The 16398-nt window shown below is 38.1% G+C and overlaps 2 protein-coding genes across 3 annotated transcripts; both read right to left on the minus strand.

Annotated features, from left to right (window-relative positions):
- Positions 1–2823: 2823 nt before the first annotated feature.
- tmem208 (transmembrane protein 208) lies at positions 2824–5672 on the minus strand. The gene is made up of 6 exons (XM_060070625.1): positions 5449–5672; positions 4779–4874; positions 4483–4542; positions 4213–4349; positions 3986–4070; positions 2824–3835 (listed from the first exon to the last, which is right to left on the minus strand). Exons 1-6 carry the CDS (start codon positions 5452–5454, stop codon positions 3698–3700), a joined length of 522 nt encoding a protein of 173 aa, XP_059926608.1. The 5' UTR covers positions 5455–5672; the 3' UTR covers positions 2824–3697.
- A 1288-nt stretch (positions 5673–6960) lies between these two features.
- slc38a9 (solute carrier family 38 member 9) lies at positions 6961–16220 on the minus strand. Of its 2 annotated transcripts, none has more exons than XM_060070624.1 (15): positions 15962–16220; positions 14731–14884; positions 14129–14258; positions 13543–13661; positions 13395–13458; positions 13201–13294; positions 12742–12912; positions 12593–12640; positions 11010–11195; positions 9709–9816; positions 9241–9347; positions 8962–9075; positions 8344–8492; positions 8129–8218; positions 6961–7698 (listed from the first exon to the last, which is right to left on the minus strand). In XM_060070624.1, exons 2-15 carry the CDS (start codon positions 14826–14828, stop codon positions 7533–7535), a joined length of 1644 nt encoding a protein of 547 aa, XP_059926607.1. In that variant the 5' UTR covers positions 14829–14884; positions 15962–16220; the 3' UTR covers positions 6961–7532. The 2 variants fall into 2 exon arrangements, with proteins under 2 accessions (XP_059926607.1, XP_059926606.1); XM_060070623.1 differs by having other exon boundaries at positions 15838–16220.
- Positions 16221–16398: the final 178 nt, after the last annotated feature.

The raw sequence follows: 16398 nt of genomic DNA on the forward strand, positions 1-16398 counted from the left end.
GGAAAGAACACAACAGATTCTAGCCCCGGGAGGAACAAGTCACTTAAAGTGTAAGTATCAAACAACGACGGTTACCCATGGTGATGAGGGCATTCAATGTGGTTGTGACTGTGGTTCTAATCGGAAAGCCGGAAGAGGATCCAAGGCCACCAGCCGGCTCAGGGAAGGTAGAGCTATAGGCTTGTCATAACAAAGCAATAGGATTTCCTAAACAAATCGGCTATTTGATTCCTTCTCTTCATTCTTAGAAGAGTGGCACAAGCGTGCAGGCGCACGCACACACAAACATGCACGTACACACGCAGTAATGTTTTCTGTCATTTGGTTTAATTTGATAAAGATTTGATCAGTCCTTAAATCCTACTTTGAAAAAGAATTTGCAAAACGAGTAAACCATAAGGGTAATACGATGTCATGAACCACCTCGTTTATATCAAGTCAAATATATTTGCAATACTTTTTCCAGTTAAAGTTCCAAACAACCATACAGGCCCATGTTCGTGGGTAGATTTATTGGCTCCCTCCACAGAGAAAAGCACCTTTGAGAAACGGAAACAGAGAGGGAAGAAGGCATGGGGGTGGAAATTCCTTCCTCTGGTTCATAAAAAGCTGTGTAGTTGTTCATAGTACTTGGTAATCCACATTGTACTACCATGTTAAAGAAAAATTATATTAAACTTAAACTAAACTCTGGTTAAAAACCTATGTTAAAGTCCTGTTTCAAGTTTAGGGAGCTCCATCTGTAGCACAGGCAGGACATCTATGGTAACGTGCGTTGTATTGCACGTAATTGAATGTGATTCTCCCCTGGGGACTTCAAAGGTAAAGAGCGCGATAGTTCAAGGGTCGAAGGTTAGAACCCCCCCCCCCCCCCCGCCCCACAACACACACTCAGACACACCCACACACCCACCTACACTCACACATTCCCTCCTTTTCCTGTTTTGTCTCCAGCTCCCGGGGTCAAAAGGGACATGAGATTGCGGCCATGTGTCCTTGACTCTGGCAGCACAACTGCAGCACGTCTCTGTCTGAGCATCCCTTACACACAAACACACGTACACACACACACACACACACACGCACGCACGCACACATGCACACACACACACACACACACACACACACACACACACACACACACACACACACACACACACACACACACACACACACACACTCACTCACACATCTCAGTCATTTATTTAACTTTGGCATTTGGATATTAAGAAACACACAAAAAAAGAAGAACAAGAAAACTGTATGCATACCTTTGAAGCCATTATAGATTGCCAGAAAAGGTTTAAAGTAAAGACAGTATAATTCTGTTAATATGTTCAAGAAACATCAGTAGATAATAACAATTCTTTCAGATTCAGGGAGGAATAAAAACAAATCCGTGGGTGAGCTCAGCTGTGATTGGAGGAGGTTATGTACATGTGAGTTGCCTGAGTGCAAAATTACACTGCAACGTGGTCCCGCTCACAGCCCACAACTGGAATTGGCCCCGACAACTTGATACCGTGCAGCTCTAATTTTGGTAACTTTGTTTCTAACCCTATAATACAGGCAGTATAGAGCCACAGGGCCTATAATACAGACAGTATAGAGCCACAGGGCCGAGCGGGGGGAGGAAGGGATGCCAGGGGCCACTCAAAGTAAAAGCTGTCATTTTCAAAGTAAAAACTGTCATTTTCAAAGTTAAAGCTGTCCTTTTCTACCAAGGCATATGGGATTGTTGACATTCTTCTAAAAAAAAGTATCAGAGAAAGAGTATGAGTTTTTGAATTATGCATAGTCTTTTAAAGTACTTGTACGCATATTTATCTATTTGTTATTTATTTATCACGTTTAAAAAACAATAATTTTTAATAACTTACTGTAAATAGCAATTTATTCAGTAACATCATAACACCCCCCATATCTAACTTGAAGAAGTTCCCTGCCAGGCAAACAGCCATCAGCTTTTGGTAGCCAAAATATGATAACTTGATGAAAATGTTTGATTCACTTTTTTCTTAGTTGAGTAGGTACTCTTCATCTTCAGTCAGTCATTTTCATTTGCGCTGTTTAGCTCAGCACTGAAAGAACCAACTAACCTATGAGTCAATGGGATTATGGTTACTGTTTGGCATTACATTGGCTGCACATGAGCATTAGACAATACTTAAACCCTTCCCCCCAAACAAAGTCGTTATAAAATGGCCTGTCTTTTGCAATTCAGTATGTTTATTAATGTGTCTAAATTAATTCTTTAGGGAGAGATCATGCCATTTCCCCCTAATTGTTCAAACACGATGTCATGCCTCAGTATTACTTTGTTTCAGTTTCATATGACCTACAGCTATGACTCGATGGCTAGCAGACTACTACTGCCAAAGAAATATAATACCGTTGCAACATCTCTGCCAGATCATAGGCACTTTGTTTGGTTGCTTATGATAATGAAGGTATGATCTAAAACAGCAACCACCAATGGAATGTCTTAGTTGTTGGTCCTTGAAGAATTTTAGCCAATTGTAATCACAAGATGAGGAAAGAGATCTTGTTATTACATTCAGAATTGTTTGTCAGTAGGATGGAACGCTACAAAAGAGACAGCGTTGCAGCGTTGGCTTCCCTTAAACCTATTAAGCATTGCAACTTAGCAGGCAGATGGGAGCAAAAAGACAACTGGAAAGGATCATGCTTTTAATGGTAGCATTGCCAGTGTAAACCCTGGCTACCCATGAGGTAATATCCCCCCTGTCACTATCATTCCATCACTAAACTAGGAACCTGATAGTGGTCACTTTTGAAGTATAATTTACTCATGGAGCAAGCTTTAAGGTGTAGTTGATTTATTGTTTTTCATACAAGAATACCCATCCCCAAGGCAAATAATGAAAAGGTAAAGGAATAGGGGAAAACCATTCAGGAAAAGTAAAATGCAGTGAGAGGAAATAATTTGATTGGAATAACCCAAAAGTACAGACCTTACAGTAAGCGTTGCATACACGCCATTCCCAAAGATTATCTCTTAAGGGGAATTTAACATTACTAAGGAGTTAAAAAACAGCAGTAAAAAAAAGTTCAGAAATATGGAATATGAACATCAAATAATACAGGTCATTAGCCAGAAGTCTGAAAGAATGACTGAAGGCGCTATGAAAGACAAGCCTTGAACGAAAAACACGAGAATTGGCAATTCATTATTTGATATTGTATTAAAAGAAAAAAAAAACTCATGACAAAATGGAAGCAACATAAAAACTATTTCTGTACACTAACTCATCTTCGCAGGAGTTCACAAAAGTTGCTGTCCGTATTTAAAAGTGATGATGCAAATGCAAGATGCAAATGCTGAAATGATTCAGCGGTGTTCAGATACATATCAAGAGCAGAGTGCCTGTCAAGGCTATTTAGAGGTATGTATGCAGTGCACCAAAACATTTACTAAATGAAGCCGATTTTAGATTGTACATTTGACCAAGAAAAACAATGACTGATTCAAGGAGAAAGCAGAAATAGAGATTTCATTTTAATACAATAGTTACATTATATCATTTAATTTGTACTGTTGTTTTTTTCTTTTAAATTACATATCAAAATGTCCACCTGAATAACTTATGGGTTCCTTGCTGTCTGTACATTAGATTCAGTATATATAAAAACAGCCAAATACTGCTCAGTCGGCTCTAAAAGGAGGGAGTTGGGGTCAGAATCTTTTCATCTGCCTGCGCTCCTGCCGTCTCTGCTTCTTCTCATTGACTTCCTCTGGGGCTGAGGGAGCGTCGGTCGAGAACCAGGGACCCAGGATGTTAACCCACAGTAGGTGTAGCGCCCGGGCTGGTGCCTGCAACAAACCAACCGTCAGACAAACACATATAAACACACACAAACAAACATTTTCACACACAAATATACACATATATATATATATTGAATGTTTCAAGTTGTTTGAAAATCTGCTTCAAAGGAATCCTAGCCTGTAAAATAACCTTACCAGCAGCCACAGATACCAGAAGTAGGACGAGATGGTGCTAAGAACTTGTACAATGGCCGTGAGGAGAACGACATCCTTCAAGTGCCTGAAACAAAACAAACAACTAAGTAACAAATGACAAAACGAGTGAACTGAAAGGAAACTTGTTGAGCAGAGGTCCTAACATCTATCTCCTCACGACCACATGCCACTCAAACATCTGTGAAAATGTGTCAGGGAGCACTCACTCAGCCATGCCCTGTTCCATATTTAAATCTATTCCTCCGTCCAACAGACTTCCATCCTCCCCAAATACTGGCTTGGCCATGGCCGACATGGATCGGTAGCTCCCGATATACACGGCCAGCGCAAATGCCAGCAGCAGCTAGAGGGAACGAGCCCCAATGTATTTGGAAGAACGTATAGTTAGTTTTGTAAAATGAAAAGAAAAAAAAACGTAATTAAAATACATTGACACTAGAGGGAAGGCATAAAATTTACTTGAGGGTTGCACTCACCCATGTCCAAAACGTGGATGAGCTGTAGAACACCACAATGTTTATAGCAGCATAAATTGCCTGAAAGAGAGAGCGAGTGTGAGAGAGAATAAACAGCAGTGTATTTTAAGATTTTTTCATAACACATAAATCATAAAGATAACCAAAGATCACTTAATTACAGAGGATTTCTAATTCATGTTTTTTTTCTCTAACTGGGCGAAGAAATGTTGGCCTACTATCTGAATAAAATCACTGACAAACTACATTATGTAATACATTTGAGATATTATCAAAACACAATGTGGGATGCTTACATTTGCTCCAAGAATGACTCTTGTATAAAACTTGAGAGTCGACTCGTTCTCCTCATAGATCTGCTTTTTGCCTTTCGTGCCAACTTTACCTTTGGGCTGAAGAATAAAAAGCGTTATTAAATATTGATGACTGATCTTTCAAGGTACAACTAATCCAATTTTGAGTCTATGCAGAACCAATTGATTTTATTCTCTCCAAATCAGCTGTGCTGTAGCATCAGCAGCTATACCGTATCTAGCAGATAGGAGTCAAATTCGAGACTCGATGCACTCGATTGTTTTTGGAAGAATACACGTTTTTGCAGAATACAGGTTTTAACTAGGGCAATTTCAATGTAAATCCAATATATAAAAAAGGTACAAGAACAACAAAGCATCCAAACAATCTTTACGTGAAGACATTTCCTCACGATTCCTTCCAGACAAATTACGTTTCTTCTGGAAGAGGGTTATTTAATAACTAACGTTACATATAAATATTATGGATCGGGATCAACAGCTAGTTGAACAGTAAGAGTTTCTCAATGAGATAACACATTTTTCAGCGACATTTAAATAATCAGTCAATCGCACACATGCATTATGGACACTATCAATGTAAAATTATAAGCCAAAAATCGGGGCTATTATTCACATAAAGTGGTGACTAGTCAATGTTGAGTTTACTTACTGCCATTTGGTCTACGCCAGAGTGCTGTCGCTTGCTTCAAGACAGCGTAGTAAGTACTTTTTAACATCGACCTATATCGGGTCAACCTTTTCTATCGTTTCATTTAGAATTCAAAAAAGTTTGTATCTGTTGTAAATTCTAGTAACACATCAGCATTAGCCTTCCATGCACTACATCCGGCGCAGGAATTTCTCGTCAGCAACACGTCATCCTCTTCATTCTCGTCATTCTAAACAAGACAGCAATATGATTGTATATAAAAATTTAAATACAATATAAAGAATGCCTGATGCACCCATTTTTTTATTCAATAGATAAATAAAACAGATAAACATTGATGGGCAGTGGCTCATAAACAAATACGCTTACAGACTCCTACGAAAACCTGCAGAAGTGTTTGTGTGTGTGTGTGTGTGTGTGTGTGTGTGTGTGTGTGTGTGTGTGTGTGTGTGTGTGTGCGTGCGTGTGTGTGTGTGTGTGTGTGCGTGTGTGTGCGCGCGCGCGCGCGCGCGCATGCCTACCTGCGGTCGTGCTCACCATGGAAGGTGCTTACAGGCAAAATGGAAACATGCACTTTTCAAAAGACAAGAGTGCAGGCTGCAGTCTTACTGACATCTAGTGGCTGGAAGTTGAGAAGCAACGTGCCCATGGATGAATACAATGATGAATGAGTTCACCTCTTTACTTTTCCCCTGCCTCCCTTCTTTTGTTGTTGTATCTTTAAATGAAACGTAGTTAAGCCAAAGTAACAGCATAGTGGTTATTGTTGAATCCAACCAATCTACTTTTCAATTTTATGATTGAGATCAGAGTAAATAGGCCTAATAAAGAAGTTGCAGCAGCTAACGTCCCTGTTTAATAATGATTACTGCAGGCACAATTTGGAATGTTTGCATCTGTAAATATCTTGCTCTCATATTGAAATCTCCGTCTTGAGTTTTAATAATAACCATTACAAGAAACTTTTGTCCTTAGAGATCGTAAATGCAATCTAGTAGGTATTTAAAGAGACAAACCTTGAAAATAACAACCTTGATCACTATATTGAAAAGCAATGGCCTAATTTTAACATAACTTCAGTTGCTCCGTTTCGGCCTTAATATTGGCTGGTGAAATGCAATTTTGTATTGGTGGATTTAATTAGTTTTGTATGTTTGTAATGTGTTATACAGTTGTTAAAGTTTACATTAATACAAAAGGGTATCGCTTCTACCCTGTTGTTTCCGTTTTATGTAATCATAACAACCTATTCTCGTTATATCCCCCCCCCCCCCCCCCCCCCCCCCGCACTTGCGTCTGGCACTGCTTTGGAACAGGAATTTGCAATTGTGGATACTAGCATGAGCTTCCTAGCTCTTTTTAGCTTCATATGATCTATAGAATAGCTAAATATTATCTGCAAAATTCCTCTGTCTTCAAAAACTAACTTGTGCTTAGCTCTTATTGAATGTTGACATGTACCACCATCTTTGTATTTCTCTATTGGGGAAAAAATGTTTCCCTTTGGTAGTCTTGTTATTGTAAACAGTTTCCATTTATTCCCTTTATACATTCAAGAGGGGAGATACATCTTGGAGTGTAAACTTAAATGAGTAAAATAGTGTTTTGAATAATTTCTATCTTTGAGGAATTAATTACCTCACATATAACGACTCTTTAATACAATTGAAGACAGCTGTACAAGCAAAATGTGAGCAATACAGTTAAATGTTTTCATACAGAGTACACCCTAAACAACTGAATTCAGTTTCAGCACAGACTTAACATTAAAATGAGATCCCATACCAAATTTCAATAGGAAATTATGCCTATTTGACCGAGATTATTGCAATGTTAAAATATATAATTCTGCAAATGTCAACATTTTTCAATTAATTATAGGTTATCGCACCATTTATTGAAAGAAGAAATTAATACCTTTGACATGAAAAAAATAATCGAAGTAAAAGCATAAGGCAGCAATGGATAAAAAAAAATACAGTCTTCTAAGGATCTTTTCAGCAACGTCATAGATTCAATGGGATGTTCTCATCATGTTTTAGAATTTTGAAAACCATTTATGAAAATATCCAATCAGTCAGTGTCTACATGAAGAATTGTCCCAGTAGGTTGGCTATACCAAGCAGGATCAGAAGACTATGAAAAATGGCTGAGGGCCATTTAAGCTCCCCTTGCCTCTTGAGCGATATCATGTGCACTAAAGCAGGCAAGACAAAGACCAAGGCCAGGCCACATGTTGCTCCAGAGTACCTGCACGTGGAAACAGAAAAAAAAACAATCAGAGGCAGCCGATTGACCATTTTCACAGAAGTGTCATTGTAGAACGAACATCTTGTTGCTCATGACACTAATCATGGGTCTGCTACTCTTATGTATCAGGGCACAGGTAATATACTTATAACTGGTGAAGATAATCCCTGGTCATTGACCACTGCTGGTGCTTTGAAACACATACTGGTAAATGTAACCCTGATCTGTGAAAAGGACCATGGTCATGGTGTGCCATCTTCACTTATAAAGTCTACATCCTTTGCCTGGTAAATAAAAGTAGCAAACCCATAATTAGTGTTATGAGCAACACCTGTTTGGTTTCCTCGATTAAAAACTTGGTGGAAAGGGTCTGTTACTACGTAATGCAAACTGCATAATGTCAGTGAACAAAGAGAAATAGAAAAGCAACCTTATGATGGATCCGATGTCAGGATAAAACTTGGCCATGAGGACACCCGCAGCAACAATGAAGATATTCAACGTGATGACGTGGAAGAAACTGAGGAGACAATCACAATAAAAAAAAAAAAAACAGCCCAGATCAAAGTCCATGCTGTGATTTTAAAGAGTTGAATTTTGTCTAATTTAATATAAATCAAAAACTAACTTTGGTCATGCAGTTACCTGGGGTAGGAGTTGTTAAATAGATATCCCATTATCTGGACCCGGGCTAGATAGCCGAGCAATGGATAAACTGAGGTCATCTGGAATAACAAGAATGCTCGAGCAATAAACACCAAGACGTCACTGCTAGGGAAGTTGTCCAGGAAGTTCTACAAAGAGTAAAAAAACAGAAAAATAAATAGGTTATTTATTACACATCCCACGACGATACGTTAAGGAAAGGTCAATAAAAACGTATCCTACTGACAATGATGATAATATATAATTAAAATGTACAGAAAACATTTCGCCCACAGTTGTGAGGGCAAACATGCCTTTTTTAATGAGAGGTCAGAGTGGCATGACGGTTCGAGCTGACAGGAAGGTGACAGTATGTCGCCCTACAGGGCTGTGGCGTGGCCCTTGAGACGCCTCACTTTGGTTTGGGTCAAGTGAATTATCACACTTAACACTCGACTATTGAATAAAAAATAATAATGGCAAATTATTTTCCACAGCTGTTAAATTGTTAGATGCATGTTTATTATATCTTTAATGAAGAGGCCTTAGGGAGTTCGGTGCAGGTGCTACTACGCAAGTGGAGGAAGAAAATTTGAAAGGGAAGAGTAGAATTCTTACTGGTTCAATGCAGTCTTTGGAGAACGGAGGTGATGGAAAAGATGCAAAGATCAACACTCCCACATAAAGATAGGTCAGTCCAACTAAGAGATAGGCCACAGACAGATCCCGGATCTGCAAGCACAATAAAAAGTACAGTTTAATTACCTTTAAATGTTTTTTAGACTAGCTAACTTTTCTACGTCTTTTCATATTTAATTTAACCGAATCTACAGTTCATATTTTTCAAATTTCAACAAGGGATACAGAGAGAGCTCTGTATAAAAGAAAATAACTCACATTGTTTTCTTGATGTCTATTGTTCTTCATCAGGGTAATGATACAATTGTGGATGAAAAAGGCCAACGTAAGAACACCGGTCAGCTGAGGGAACAGCGTCCTGAACTCTTGGAAATTAAAAATTGATACTATTAACGTTATACATAAAATGATGTGATGGAATCAAATGCATTAAACAATGTATTTAAGAAAAATGTAAAAAAGGTAGAAAATGTATGCCACTGCATTTAAAGGGATACACCAAGATATATGTAAATTGGAGTTTGACTTGAGAAATTTGGAATAAAACAACTCATCTGAATCTGGGTAAGATAGTAAAACGTAAATGTACACATTTCTCAGCGTATCCATCTAAATGTGGTGGTCATCACTTAATAACAGAAACCAAACGTGGGGCATTTTATGTTGGTCCAATTTTTCCGTTTTAGCTACATCACAAAGCAATAATTTCAAAAAACACAACTTTACCTGCAACAAAGAAGTCATTTGAGTGAAACCAGTGGAATTCCAAGTGGAAGCCCAGCTGAATGGCCTTAAGCGTGACCAGAAAGATCAGGTACATTACTGATATAGTACCTAAACAAATTAGATATTGCATTATGGTTCAGATTTGCATTTCATTTTTAAAATACATTGTATATCAAGCAAAATGTTAGATTTGTTACATCTCACCTTAAGGCCTTTTCTACTGTGAAATGCAAATCAAATCTATATGGAACATTAAATTTGTTTTCTCAATGATCTCGTAACATTGTCTTTGGCGGCACCTATGGGTAAAAAAAAACGGAACGCTACACCACAAGACAGTAGCCTTGCACTGCCCACCTACCTACTTCCGCTCAATTTTCATTTCACTTCACTACTAGGTCTGGGTCTGCTTAATGTAAATGCGTTCCATGTAAACCAGATTCCTGGCGGTCCAATCAGCGAACAGAGGGAGTGGCTGAGAACGATGACGTCTAGGTCGCGCGCCAGTTTCAGTTGTAGTCAGAGGAAGACAATGGAGAAGGATACGAGAGATGCTATTCGGTCTGTTATGGGATCGCTGCCGAAAATCGATCAATTAAAGCCGGAGCAAGAACAAGCTTTGCAGAGTTTTGTTGGTGGCAATGATGTTGTGGCGCTTCTCCCCACCGGGTTCGGGAAAAGTTAGATTTTCCAGCTGGCTCCGTTAGTGGTGAAGGAGCCGGTCCCGTCGCATGACATAAGTCACGAACAAACGCTATGCGATTGGTTATGGCAGATCCAGAGTGGCACTGGGCAGATCCAATCATTTTAAAACTTCTACAGACACCCGCCTCCAAGTGAGTGAACGTTTGTCAATTGAGCAGTTCCAGACCTTCTGTACAAATGAAATGAAGTACGATGGTCTGGTAGGACCAGGCTAACAAGACAGTGGGAGAGCACTAACTATGCCGCTTGAAGATTTGAATGCATGATGGAAAAGTTGCCACAGACACCCAGTTCTTAAAATTCAATATACTGCAAATGCAAGAGCTTTCATCAGTTGGCTCAATCAAAATTGTGTTACTTTCATTGATTTAATTAAAATCTTTGGAGATTTAGAAAATATTTCTAATAGTATGTTTATTAGACAAAATACATCCATTAACCAATTTTTCTTTCTTCTTTCTTTCTTTTTACATGTTTATCAGTTTATCTGTCAAATCAAGAAAAATATACTACCGTACTGATCGTATTCTTTTTTGTGTGCCGTACATTAGTCCTAACATAATGCAAGAGAAAAGGTGTGGTTTATAAAAACTTACCCAAAAATGTGAACCTTGCGAAGAAGGAGGCTGAGCGAAAGTTCAGCAGAGGCAGCAACAAGATGATGAGGTAAAAGGGTATTGTGTTGGTCTTGCTCCACCAAAAATGAAAAAGGGCATCTGAGGTATTGTTAGAAGTGATGCTAATATCCATGGAGCTATTGTGGAGTTGGTATGGACAGATCACTGTTGACATAAAGGGAAACAAATAAATAAATAAACTAAAACATTCTTTGTGAAAAAAATATTTTCAATAGCTCATCAAATTGAATACATTAGCCATCTCAATTATTTGATAAATTAAAAATAAATAGCTATGGTCAAGAACATCACGGAATAATAACCATCATATCTCTGCATGAAAGCAAAAAAATATGTCAAGTACCAATACCATAAGTGATCAAACATTTTGTCCGGAACATCTATAAAGTCTCATCATTAAATTGTTTTCTTGATGAAAGCAAAACATTTGGGACAGTCACAGTATGTGAGATATTTTTCTTTTGATTTGGATTCCATCTGTCCGTTTGGGGCTGCGTCGTTTTTGTTATCGTTTCCATGATGCCAACCAGAGGAGCTGGTATTCTTACAACGATGTGCTGTAGCACAACACTAGGCTAGGCGCTCGGGACCACTCTTCACACTGCCAGCAGACGTATTCTCTGACGGACCTTTGGATAGCCGGCCAATAGCTTCTTGCCACTAATCTCTGTAGGGTCTTCTCGTTTGCAAGGTGAGCCCCATCAGATGGGTGTGAGCCTTATTTAATACCTTGGGAACAGTTTCTGGGAATCAGCAGCTGGTTAACACATTCCCCTACTGTTAGCCAGAACAATATAAGACAGCAATTAGGTAGGTATCTCCCTTCAGAAACCACACCCAGGCTCCTCTGAGCTGTCACATCACAATGGGCACAGAATCACATGAGCTATGAGACAGATTTATCATCGATAAATTCTTTCTTTAGCACACTTGGTCCTCTATAGTTCATGTTCCCTTTGAAGGGAAATATTGAAAAAATAAAATAATGATTATAATAATAAATACAAATAATATATATATATATATATATATACATTTTAGTATAATTTGTATTGAAATATAACGACCACATTTTGACAGACAAAGCTCAAACTAACAGTACGACTGCAGAACACAAACAATTATTTTCCTGCATTGTTCGAACAGCTGGCCAAAGATTTGACTCACTATTTTTTTTTTTACAAATATACCACTCAACAGGTTTGAAACTGTAGTGTAGATATACTTAACTTCTGTAAAATATCAATTAACTAAAAAAGATTGTTATTTTTTTAATGTTATACTATTTTGAGTGAAAGGTTACTCAGTCCCATAACAATTTTTTTTTTTACAGAAACGGGATGATGCAACAATTGTTTAGCTGTAGTTACATTATTGTGTTGTGATTACAGAGTTGCATTTTGATCTCTTTCTTGGATATATGTGTGGCAAAAGCCCTACTCATACACATGTTTGGGTTTCAAACTGGATACCCTAGAAGTGGAAGTTGAACGCTCTGAGCCTATACTTCTATGGTATATGAAAGATGACTTTGTTCTTACCCGAGGTATTGCTTCCGAAGTCAGGATCAGATATGTTATGCTCATAGTCTGAAAGTCAATCGTCAACAAAAAGAAAAATATCAAGAGCTTTGTTGCAGCCCACATTATTTACGGCATCATTACAAATATGCACCATGGCATGAACTTACTGTATATGAATTTGCCAGTGTTGTAGAGGAAGTTGGACATAAGGACCCAGTAGACCACCATTGCCCCTAACAGTGACACCAGTGAGAAAACCAGGCTGGACAGCTGTCCACATTTACCAAAGTAATACCTGCACACGTCAGGGAATTCCCAATCAGATGTGTCAATGTAGGCTTGGAAAATCGACAAAAATAGAAAGACAAAAGAAAAGTTAGGTTTCAGTATATCCCTTGGACACAATTCAAATTTGATGCAGCATTCATTAAGTATCATTGAATACGTGTAGGAATTAAACATATTTCAACCCATGTTTTCGTCTTCCCCTTAAAGTCCCATATAAAATGTTTAGCTTTGTACAATCACGTGAAGGGTATTAATAAGAAGTAACGACTGTTTGATGAACGATTTTATCTATACGATATACTGTATATCTCTCTCTCTCACAACCTAACTCAACTTACGTATTGACTTGGGGGATTTCAGGACTCTGTAGCAGCAGTAGAGGGTCAGAAGCCCCATAGCGCTCAGAATAAGAACTCCTAGAGTGAAGCCAGCCTGAAAAACACTTAATTCTTTAATTTTTTATATTTTTTCTGCAGGATAAACAAAAAAACATACAGAGGTAAGCAACAGTGTAGTAATGTGTAGTTTTTACCTGTTTTATACCCCAAGGTATACTCAGTATAGACGTGCCCATCATTGTATTCCATATTGCAAATCTTTGAAGAAAAAAATCAAGCACCATGAATAATTAAACGATAAGGTCAATGAGTCTAAATGTCTCCCTTTCCATGATTTCTTACATTGTGACAATACTTGGGTTTTTAGAGGCGCCGTCCCCTCCTTTCACTTTGAATGCGGTCCCTAAAGGGCTGTAAATGTAAATCTCTTCCGGTTGAGGTATAACATGGTCAGGGGGGCTCTAATAGAAGGATCATAAAAGTACAGTTTTATTTTAATTTGATTAAAATCTGATTTCACATCACTTATCAATGAAAAAGGAAATAAAGAAGACAGTCCTTTGTGAGCATGGAGCTACCACACAGAACTGCTCACTTCAAGGAAGCCATACTTTTCATGTTCAAGTTCAAGCTTATTTTATAACCTTAAAAAAACAACTATGTATTACCAAAATACTGTACGGATGTGTCCAATACATGTTCAATCAGAAGCAAAGGGAAGGATCAATGAACAAATGATTATTTATCTTTAAAGACAGGTAAACTCACAAGATAACCTTAACTGATATCATCGTACCATCTAAAAATAGTAACATATAGGTTGTTTTAATGGAAAAATACCCATCAAAACAAAGTGACATTTAAAAAAATTATATAAAATGCATGAGTAAGCAGGGAAGGAGGGTTTTTGATTGGGAGATTTAAATACCAGTAGTCTATCTGACGACCCTGTCAATCGACTGTAGTAGTGCAGTCTGCTGTTCAGAATGGAGGCTTCAGATGAAACCCGCTCCCGTAGGTCATCTTTTACTATGTTCTTGGGCTCAACATGAAAAGGTCTTGAGGAAGAAAGAATACATTTTTAGATTATTATTTCTCCAATTAATTTTTTGTTAAAATATATACTAGATGCTGGTTATAGATGGTGATGTAACTTGTGTGGCGCGATACATATTATACACTTTTAAAACCATACTTATGAATATTCAATTTCTGCCAGTGGCCATTAAATTCTACACATTTCTCCTTTAACGCAACCCATTCCTCTCAATCTATTTAAAAACACATTTGTGGAAGCACTGGATGAGGATGACATTATGAGGATCAGCGATGTTGAGCAGGCTTTGGATAGCTCTGTTGTTTCTGTATTGCTGAGCTTCCCTTATTTAATAATCAAACCCATTTAGCAGCATCAGGTAACAAGAATTAGTGCACAGCGGAAAAACGCAATTACACGATCATCTTTTTCTGCTACTGCCACCACATCTTTATTATGACAAGAATATTAAGTGGTGCATGATGTAAACCTGCCTTTTAGCTTTGCAGTCCAAAAAGTCGGTGGAGTCCCTCCGGTCTGAGCTCTCAGAATTTTGATCTGAGCTTACAAGTGGTTTCCAGGCCTCGTCCATGATGCTTGGTTAGTGTCTTGAAATCATTACCCAAATGAGGCTTTGATCGTATAGGTCTAAGCAAATGAAACAGTAAAGAAAATATATTTGGAGGCTTAAAAGGTCAGTACACACATGAAACATGTTAGCTTTATCTTTTGTTAGCATTATTTTCATTAAATGTATTTACCATAGTTTAAAGGCACCCAGTGCAACTTTCGAGGCTTAAAAATAAACATTCAATTTCTAGTCTTTTTTTACACGTAGTAAGTTTCAATAACTCCATACCATTACATACCGACATTTAAGCAGCAAAGATGAGACGTCGTTGTGTGGTGAGAACTGATCGAAAATCGATAACAACAACAATGCCGCCATTTTCTTTATTTTTTGTAACCTACAATAAATAAAGCAGGCTTCCAGTCAATGGAAAAATGGCTTCTCCCCACCGGCGATTGTTGTTGTTTACGATTTTCTATCAGTTCTCACCACACAACGACGTCTCATCTTTGCTCCTTGAATGTCGATATGTAATGGTATGGAGTTATTGAAACTTACTACGTGTAAAAAAGACTAGAAATTGAATGTTTATTTTTCATTGAATGTTTACATAAAGTTGCACTGGGTGCCTTTAACAATATTGAGTACTGTTGGCCTTTCAAGTAAAATATATAGTCCCCTCCCCTGGATATGTTCTACTTGTAGAAGTGCAGCCTGTTGTCCTCTTTATGTGCAGGCATTGTTATTTTTGATTGCAAACGTTTGAAGTATGCATCAAGCGTTGTAGTGTTACAAGCAGTGAAAAACAAAATACAATGTTATGCGTTATAGACAACACAAGGATAGGCTATTCGCCAAATTTTTAGACTCCGATGCAAATCTATATACACATTTGAGGTGTAGATAAAGGCTGGTCTAAAATCAGACGTATTTATGAAAGATTGGAGTTTGACGTTAAAAGTTATTATGAATTGATATCCGATCAATTCGATAGGTAATACTAAATCGTGGTGTTGTTTAGGTTACTTACCTTTCAGTGTCACGTTTTCAAACTAACAGATACCTAACGTGACCCTAACAATATTTCCATAGACTTGATAGTATGGTAAACAACGTTTTCTATAGATCACAAACAACGCTCAGCGAAGTCTCACCACAATTGATTTCCGCTGTCTCATTCACGTGACTGTTTTTGTTGACACTGCAGTAAGCCCAGTCCTTGCGACACTGTAACGTGTGGACCTAGGGGTTGGCGGTACCAAAGAACTGGGCGGTGCAAAATAAATAGGCGGCATAACAGCTTCTCTCTGATTTGTTCGTGAATGTTGTCTGTCAGACGTTGGTGACTGACCGACCAATAGCCTCCATGTACAGGTACTTCCGCCCGGTTCTGTGCAAGGCAGCTTACGTGACGCATAGATGTGACGTTCCTCACTTCCGTACTACTCGTACGCCATTTAACCTAACCTATATTCTATAATATGTCCATGCATTTAACAGACTAAAGGTCAGATAACCGGTACAATTATTATCCATATAATTTAGATGAATTTATTCAAAGCGCATTTTCTAAAATGTCTTTGTGTCGACA

The sequence above is a fragment of the Gadus macrocephalus genome, chromosome 14 (genome assembly GCF_031168955.1).
Source record: "Gadus macrocephalus chromosome 14, ASM3116895v1".
In the NCBI taxonomy this organism is placed as follows: Eukaryota; Metazoa; Chordata; class Actinopteri; order Gadiformes; family Gadidae; genus Gadus; species Gadus macrocephalus.